At 41.5% G+C, this 9,593-nt stretch overlaps 1 protein-coding gene across 12 annotated transcripts in view; it reads right to left on the bottom strand.

Moving 5' to 3' along the window:
• Window positions 1-5,066: 5,066 nt before the first annotated feature.
• BIRC6 (baculoviral IAP repeat containing 6) overlaps window positions 5,067-9,593 on the bottom strand; it is a 235,501-nt gene continuing 230,974 nt past the window's right edge. For all 12 annotated transcript variants that reach the window (XM_045979750.1, XM_045979752.1, XM_045979760.1 and 9 more), the window contains one exon: window positions 5,067-6,213. In XM_045979750.1, the coding sequence (XP_045835706.1) occupies window positions 6,034-6,213 (180 nt within the window). In that variant the 3' untranslated portion in view covers window positions 5,067-6,033. The remainder of the gene's footprint in view (window positions 6,214-9,593) is intronic.

Raw genomic sequence — 9,593 nt, 5'->3', positions numbered from 1 at the left:
GTGGCTGTGGTAACAGCTACTTAGAAGTAACTTAGGGGGTCTGGGGAGTTGGGGGTGTGTTTGGTTTTGGTTTGGTGAGATAGGCTTATGTAGTTTGCGGTCGATTCTATAGATAATTAAGGGGCTCCTAACCTCTGCAGTGTAGACACGGCTTCTGAGGATACGCCTACAGCCAGCTCCCTGTGCTCACCGAATATGGATCAAAAATACAGGTTAAGGGGTGCCTGGATGGCTCAGTGGGTTAAGGCTCTGCCTCCCGCTCAGGTCATGATCTCAGGGTCCTGGGATCGAGTTCCACATCGGGCTCTCTGCTTGGCAGGGAGCCTGCTTCCCCCCATCCCCCTCTCTCTGCCTACCTCTCTGCCTGTCTGTCAAATAAATAAAATCTTTAAAACAAACAAACAAACAAACAGGTTGAGGGGTCCGGGGTGAAGTAAAGAAGTCCTGTAGTGCTCTGCACCAGAGGGAGGCGGCAATGGACGAGACACAAGGCTTGAAATGTACAGAGTCAGAAGATGCCTGTGGAAAATTCTTCCGGTCATCAGGTATCTGGAATTGTGAGATTCAATCCTCATTTTGGCCTCTTTTACCTGGCCGAAATGGCAATCCACTCCTGTCAGGGATCTATTTGACTTCCACGCACTGTTTGTGATGTATCGCCCACAAAGATGGGGTGTGTCTCATTTGGGGTTTGCTGTAAAGTGCAGCTGGGTGAGGATCAGCTTCTCAGTGCAGTATTTGGTGTTTTGTTTTGTTTTGTTAAGGTTTTATTTACTTATTTGACAGACAGATCACAAGTAGGCAGAGAGGCAGACAGAGAGAGAGGGAGGCAGGCTTCCCACTGAGCAGAGAGACTGATGCAGGGCTCGATCCCAGGACCCTGGGATCATGACCTGAGCTGAAGGCAGAGGCTTAACCCACTGAGCCACCCAGGCGCCCCGACCCTGCGGTTCTTTAGGCACCCATCACCTCGCATTCTGTGCTTAGAGCTTGTCTTCCACCCAGACTTGGGCACCGTGAGCGGAGGGCTAGTCAATCTGTTCATCACTGTGTCCATAGAAATACAACACTTTGAGAATTTTCTGCCTCAGATCATTTTTTTTAAACTGACAAGAAAGGAGACCATTTATAAAAAAGCACTTAAAAATTAAACCAGTATAAGAGAGAAAATTCAAATAACCCAAAGGATTAGAATATCTTAATTAACCAAAAAATAAATAAATAAAAGGAAGGAAGGAATTCCAAAACCACCTGGTCTTTTCTTAAAAAAAAAAAAATTATTTTAGAGAGAGAGAAAGAGTGAGAGCGCATGAGTGACAGGGGCAAAGGGAGAGAGAATCTTACCCAGGCTCCATGCTTAGTGCAGAGCCTGATGTAGGGCTCAATCTCATAACCCTGATTACAACCTGAGCTGCAGCTAAGAGTCAGTCGCCTAACCAACTGAGCCACCCAGGTGCCCCATTTTTCTTTTCCTTTTTTTTTTTTTTTTAAATTTTATTTACTTGAGAGAGAGAAAGAGCATGAGCAGGGGGAGGGGCAGAAGCAGTAGCAGACTCCCTGATGAGCAGGGAGCCTGATGTGGCGCTCAATCCCAGGACCCTGAGATCATGACCTGAGCTGAAAGCAGATGCTTAACCGATTGAGCCACCCAGGCACCCCTTTTTTATTTGAGAGAGATAGCACGAGAGACAGCACAAGCAGGGGGAGGGGGAGAGACAGAGAGAGAGAGAGAAGTACACTTCCCACTGAGCAGGGAGCCCAATGTGGGGCTCAATCCCAGGACTCTGGGATCATGACCTGAGCCAAGGGCACGTGCCTAACTGAGCTACTTAGGCACCCTGGTTCTTTTTTTTGTTATTATTATTTTTTTTAATAGGAATAATGAAACATAGAATTTGTGGGTTGGTGGGACACCAACCTGTTGGAATACTATAAACAGAGTTTATGTCCATGGGTAAGGTTAGGTTAGGGTTATGCATCCCTACCGTCAATAATAAAAAACAAAATTAATCAACCATGGTGGAATAATGAATTGTTTTCCCATTTAATAGTTAGACAATATAAAGATTGTGATCTATAAAGAGGTGATCAAAAGATTACAACCAAGGAAAAAGCAACTGCAAAAAAATTGCAGTTAAAATATGTAAGGAAAAGTGATTATCAAGTTTTATCTCTACAAAGATAAAGATGCCTGGGTGGCTCAGTCAGTCAAGCATCCGATTCTTGACTTCAGCGCAGGTCATCATCTCAGGATCATGAGATCGAGCCCTGAATCAGGCTCCATGCTTAGCGGGGAGTCTCCTTGAGATTCTCTCTCCTCTCTCTGTCCCTTCCCCCAGCTCATGCTCTGTCTCTAAAGTAAACCTTAACAAAAATGATTTTTTAAAAATCCTCACAGTATTATGAAACCAGATGAACCCAAAGCCCTGCCATGCCCTGACCACTTTGCCCAAGACTGGAGGAGTTCATGGAGCAACTTGGGCCAGGCTCGAAGCGCCAGTCCTCTGGTACCCCAGCTGCCTGCTCCCTCAAGGTCTGCAACCGGCTTTGTACCCATGTCTCAGCTGACCCAGTGGGCAGGTCTGTTTCCATCTTGGAGCCTTTCTAACCAGTCTCACACCTCCCAAGATTCAAGGCTTATGTTTCATCAAAATATTATTCCAGCACCTATACAAGGTCATGCCGTAAGTGTGCATATTGCTTGATTAAAAAAAAAAATGCAACTGTAGAAATGTGTCTACTCAGATCATCAGCTTTAGTTTAAGGAATAAATGGCCAGTGAGAACTGCCTGGCCAGGGGCCCAGCCTCACTTGAGCTGCTGAGCAGAGGGCTGCTCAGGTAATGGTCCAGATGGCTCCCAGTTGGCAATGGTCTAAGTTCGGAAAGTGAGAGGAAGCACCTTACTCGTCACCAGTTTAAGACACACTAACTAGAACATCTCACCCTCACCCATCTCACCCTGCATAAACCAAACTATAGGACATCAAAAAACTTTTATAGTACTTTCTACATTTGTCAGGCTTTGACAATATTAGCCTTAATGCTACAGTGATATCTAAGCAGTTTATATTTGTACTGGAAGACTTCGTAGTTGGTAGTTTTACCACTAGACCAATCGTCTTTACTGCCTTTTCCAAGGCCTTCAAGCTTACCCTCCCCATCTCCCTGCCACACCCCCATCTCCTGCCCTAGGTACCTCAGCCAGTAAACATGCTCGTTATTTTTATACCAAAAAATAGGTATTTCCCAACTCTTCTCTACCTTCGTCCTAGTTGATGACCTACCACCGGGGCTCTAAACTCATCTCCTTGCCTCCCCATCGTTGGTAGAATCTTCCTGAAACAGAGTATGTCCAGGTTGCTCCCCTAATCTCCATCACCCGCAGGATGTTAAAGCTTCTTAACGGGACAGCCTTCCATGATCCAAGCCCTCCTATCTAACATTACAGCCTACATTTCATTTGACTATCGACTATTGTACTTTCTCTTACAATCCAAGGTACTATTGAGTTTCCCCCTTGCTCTCTTGTGTCTGTAATAACTTCTTTCTGCCTGGCTGGCTGCTTTTTTTTTTTCTTTTTTAAGATTTATTTACATTGTGCGGAGAGGGACAGAGGGAGATCTCAAGCAGACATCAAGAGTCAGACACAAGCAACTGAGCCACCAAGTTGCCCCTGCCTGGCTAACTTCTTCTTCCTCATCCTTCAAGACTCAGAATACCTTCCTCGAGGGTCTTTCTTGACCGCATCACCTCAATGCCCATTAGCATTTTGCCTGAGCTAAGTGTTCCTCCCCAGTGTTCCATCAGTACCCTGTAAACTCCATCAGAGAACTTCTCAATGGTACCGACATCATATTTCTAGGTCTGTCATCCAACCCTCAAGTGCTGGAACCTGTACCTACTACCAGAGTGAGTACTCAAGTCAGCATCCCAGAGGGAACCATGTTAATGTTTCAAATCTAGCCTTTTAGGTCTTTTTTTTTTTTTAAGATTTTATTTGACAGCAAGAGCATAAGCAGGGGAGAGGCAGGCAGAGGGAGAGAGAGATGCAGGCTCCCTGCTGAGCAGAGAGCCCGGTGTGGGGCTCAGTCCCAGGACCCTGGGATCATGACCTGAGCCAAAGGCAGACGCTTACCCAACCAAGCTAGGTCTTGGTTTTTTAAAAACATGAATTGGACATTACGGTACTAGTATTATTACTTTCCTCTTATAAAGCTTTCTGAAGACTAGTGGTGTGAATTAGAGAAAATGACCCAAACTTAATTCAGTGATTAAAAATAAAATCCCTGAGGGTTGCTTGGGGGTTGGTGGGGAGGGATGGGTGGCTGGTGATGAACACCGGGGAGGGTATTTGTTATGGTGAGAGCTGTGAATTGTGTAAAACTGATGATTCACAGACCTGTACCCCTGAAGTAAATAATACATTATATGTCAAATAAATAAATAAATAAAACGAACTTGACGGGTGGGAATCCCAAGTTGGAGGCAAGCAATACACTTGATATAGTTAGTAGCTTTTATCCTCCATCCCTGACAGGACCCTGACAGACAAAAAAGGAAAAGCCTAGAGGACTGATAACTGTCCTTTTATTCTTATTGCTGACCATTTTGTAGCTAGATTTTAGCAAGCATGTGTGTATGGCATATAATTGACTATTCTTCCTCAGAAATTGACTGTTTTATCATTGTTGGTGAATGGAGCTTACTACCCTCCGCACCTAACAGTATGTGTTAGAACTTTTCATTTCCCGCCTTTTATAATACTATAAACCTTGAATATATCTTGAACATCAGACACTACCATGCTCCCTAGTTCCCCCTTTTCTTCAGAGAGCAGCTCACTGTTCACAATACAGCTTCTCCTTCTGTCAGCTCCAGGTTCAAGGCTCCCAAACACCAGTTCATTTTATATAAACACTGTCAAAAATCACCTGAGCTTTTTGTGATAATTAGTGTTAGAAAAATATCCTTTCCTTCCCCATGCTTAGGTCTTGAAAGCGTCCAAATTTTTGTAGAAACAGCATTTCACACCATGGCAAACTGTTTTAGAAACAAGACATACTAATACACCTAATTCTTTATTTATTTGGCTCTAAGAAGAATTTGCATGAAAATGAGCCTGTATGGCAGGTACAGAATGTACTGTAACAGCACCAGAGAGGTCTCCTCTCTGCTCTACAGAGCCTCAATGTTTTCATACATACACGTGACTTTAGTAGTAAAACCAGAGTCCAGGAAAAAAGGAGCCCTTTAGGAAAAAATCAGTTTAGAGTGACTTCTCAAATTGACCATTCCTTCTCATATACTTAAATTCAAATAACGGATACATTCACAGGCCCAAATGTTGGCATAGAATAAAATCATGTTCATTTATTTTTTCTGCATCTTAGAATTAGAAGGCATAAAATTAAATACGTTGAATGTAATAAATTCATCCATACAAGTGCAAGTCTCCATCTATAATGCATTTTATGGCATATTTATCATTTAAAAAATGTACCAGTAAATCAAAAAAGAGGGAGTATGTCCATTTAACTTTTATTTAAGTGTATGTAGGAGGTCTTCAGAAATCAAAGATGAGCATGAAGATATGGCCAAACATAAAACCTATCAAATTCAGTGAAAAGTTGCTGACTTTAAATAGTAGTTGTAAGAATGACCAATATATATTCTTTGTTAACAACCCCTCACTCTACAGTAAAAAAAAATAAAATAAAATAAACATTCAGTAAACATTCTTTCCTAAGGTAGTTTCCCTTATATATCAGTGATTTATCCATTTCTTTGTATACACAAATTTGTTGAACATACCAATCAGTGGTTCTCACAATTGAAAAATAAAAGCACAAAAAAGTTTACACTCTTGTACAGGTAAATAAAAGATCACCTTGAATTAAACTGGATCTCCTTAAGGGCAGAGTATAGTTTCAGTTTCAATAACTATTACATAATTAGTTTCTTACATACAAATATTGACATATTTGGCTTGTGCTTCAAAGCCTTTGTGTCTATGAAATCCATGTCAATGCAGCTCATAATTTGAAGTCACTGGGGAGTTCTTTACTGCTGCTGGGTTTGACCTGATCGTGCATCAGAGTCTCCTCGGCACCTGCGGCGGCACTGCACATCTCCGAGGCGTCATCAGCATCAGGCTCCAAGCCTTCGGGACAGGGAAGTTTTAGCAGCTCTTCCCGGAGCTGAGCAGTGTGACGCTACACAGGGGAAAATAAGCGATAAAACAATTACAAACCCTGATTCTAACATAACATCGTATGAGGGAGGAACTGGGTTTAAAACAAAACCCAAAGCGTTAGGCCTACAAATATTTTTTTTATTCATTTTTAAAAAAAAGATTATATTTATTGATTTGACAGAGAGGTAGTGACGGAGGAACACAAGTAGAGGGAACGGAAGAGGGAGAAGCAGCACCACCCCCATCCCCCGAGCAGGGAGCCCAATGCAGGGCTCGATCCCAGACCCTGGGATCATGACCTGAGCCGAAGGCAGATGCTTAATGACTGAGCCACCCAGGCGCCCCAGGCCTACAAATATTTATTGAGCACCTTCCTTATGTTAGCTACTGTAAGAAGCAGTGAACAAAATGGACAAAAAAACGGATGTTGCTGAAAAGCGCTACGTAGCATGTGCACTGACCCTACCCGCACCTCCAGCATTACTGATGATTTGTAAGAACTCACGTATGGTAGATACTCTTTTAAATTAAAGACAGGAAGCTCTTCACTTATAGTACATCCTGTCTCTGGCTAAATATTTTTGACAGAAAGTCCATAAATTAAAGTAAACACACAATTATTTTACTGAATGCAAACAAGTCTTGATCAGGTACCAGGTCTTATGTAGAACGTTTGCAAAATGGTTCACTCTCAGTCTCATTTAATGCGCAGAAAAAACCTTAGGAACAATTTTATCATCCGATTTTTTTGTGTAAGTAGGCTCCATGCCCAGTGTGCAGCCCAATGCAGGGCCCAAACTCATGACCCTGAGATCAAGAGTCAGACGCTTAACCAACTGAGTCACCTGGGTGCCCCTAATTTTTTTTCTGATTTAAGCAAGTGAAAAAGAAGAATCAGAGAGATTATATAATTTCGTATTCTATCATACATTACATATTTAGAGAAAGATGTAGAGATGTTAACAGAGAGGGGATAGTTGTTTACAAATATAAAGTTTTGGTTCACAATTTTCTACTGGGAGAGAAATGACCTCAAGTATTGCACCAGGGCTTTGAAAATTTGTTGCTGTCAATATCCAACTTTGAAAATTAATTAACCAAGATTTACAGAACACTTTTTATGTATGAGACACTGACAATATAAAAGCAATGAACAGAAAAAGGAAGATACAAAATCTCTGACTCACAGAGCCTAAATTTGGGTTAGAGATCTAAGACAAAATAACAACTACACACTTGTAGCCATTTGTAAGGTTACAAAATATATTAACACAGTGATAACTCGTAACTTCTCCAGCCCCAATTTACCTTCCACTGTGGACAACAGGACAAAACATTAACCAGGGAAGGACAAAGAAAATTTTGATGATTATAAGAGCTCAGCTAAGGCGGGATCCTATGACTTTACTGTGGAATTATTAAGCTAAGTAGCTGCATACTTTTCTCAAGTAGCATTCAGCAGCAAAGATACAGCTGAAATGATACAAATCTGGGCTGAAGCTGATTCAGGGATAGAAATTTCCAGGCCAGAGCAACACAGAAATAACAGAGTAAAAGAATTTGAGGTACAAGCAAGACACCACTGACACAACAAAGCCAAAGAAGGGTAGACTTTCGTCCCTAAGGTTTTGTTTAAAAGAAAGAGATCTAAACACATTTGGGGAAGATCAACTTGGTTAGGGACTACAGAAAGATCTAGAAGTGGAGAACTAAGTCCAAGGAAGGTGGTCAAAGAGACTAAGCTGTGGGAACTGAACAGAAAAATTGAGGAGTGGGGAGGCAGCATCCCCCTGAAGGCAGCACTGATAAGACCTAATATTGACCAAGTATACTAAATGAAGGAGGAGGTGAATAATATCTGAAGGGTGTAAGACAGAGAAAGTGATTTAAAATGAAAAATATGGGGCAACTGGGTGGCTCAATCAATTAAACGTCTTTTTTTTTTTTTTCAAGATTTTATTTATTTATTTGACAGAGATCACAAGTAGGCAGAGAGAGAGGGGAAAGCAGGCTCCCCATCAAGCAGAGATTGAGGGGCTCAATCCTAGGACCCTGAGATCATGACCTGAGCTGAAGGCAGAGGCTTAATCCACTGAGCCACCCAGGCGCCCCAACATCTGACTCTTGATTTTGGTTCAGGTCCTCAAGGTTGTGAGATCAAGCCCTGTGTTGGGGTCTGTGCTGGGCATGGAACCTGCTTAGGATTTATTCTCTCCCTCTCTAAAACAAACAAACAAACAGCTTTCACACAGCAAAGGAAGCAACCAACACAACTAAAAGACAGCCTATCAAATGGGAGAAGACATTTGCAAATGACATATCCAATAAAGGATCAGTATCCAAAATATATAAAGAACATATATAAACCAACACCAAACAAATAATCCAATTAAAAAATGGGCAGAGGACATGAACAGATATTTCTCCAGAGAAAGATGGCCAACAAACACATGAATAGATGTTCATCATCACTCATCATTAGGGAAATTTAAATCAAAACCACAATGAGGTATTACCTCACATCTGTCAGAAGGGCTAAAATAAAAAAAGAGATAAGTGTTACGGTGAGGATGTAGAGAAAAAGGAACCCTCATGCACTGTTTGTGGGAATGCAAACTGCTGCTGTCACTGTGGAAAACAGTATGAAGGTTCCTCAAGAAATTAAACACAGAACTACCCTATAATCCAGTAATCAACCCACACTGGGTATTCACCCCTCCAATATGAAATGACTGAATTCAAATGGATGTATGCATCCCTATGTTTACTGCAGCATTATTTTACAAGAGCCAAATTATGGACGCAGGGAAATGTCCACCAATAGATGAGTAGATAAAGAAGATGTGACATATATATATTATTCAGGCACAAGAAAGAATGAAATCTTCCCATTTACAACAAGGGATAGAGCTAGAGAGTACAATGCTAAGCAAAATAAGCCAGAGAAAGACAAATACTATATGAGTTCACTGTTATGTGTAATTTAAGAAACAAAACAAATAATGGAAAAAAAAAAAAGAGAGAGAGAGACAAAGCAAAAAGAGACTCTTAACGACCAAGAACAAACAGTAACCAGAGGGGAGGTGGGTGTGGGGATGGGTGAAAAAGGGGAAGGGGATTAAGAGCACTTATCATGATGAGCACTGAGTAATATATGGAACTGCTGAATCACTGTATTGTACACCTGAAACGAATATAACACTGTATGTTAACTACACTGGAATTAAAATTAATGAAATTTAAACAGCCAAACTCAAAAATGAGAGTAAAATGCTGACTAGCAGGGGTAAAGGGGTGGAAAAACAGGAAGAGATGTTGTTTAAGGATACAAACTTGCAACCAGTCAATAAATAGGTCCTGGAGACCTAATGTGCCAAGCAGGGATTACAGACAACAATA

Source organism: Meles meles, chromosome 15, assembly GCF_922984935.1.
Source record: "Meles meles chromosome 15, mMelMel3.1 paternal haplotype, whole genome shotgun sequence".
NCBI classification, from domain to species: domain Eukaryota; kingdom Metazoa; phylum Chordata; class Mammalia; order Carnivora; family Mustelidae; genus Meles; species Meles meles.
The sequence above is the reverse complement of the archived record's forward strand: the minus strand, read 5'-3'. Positions and strand labels throughout refer to the sequence as shown.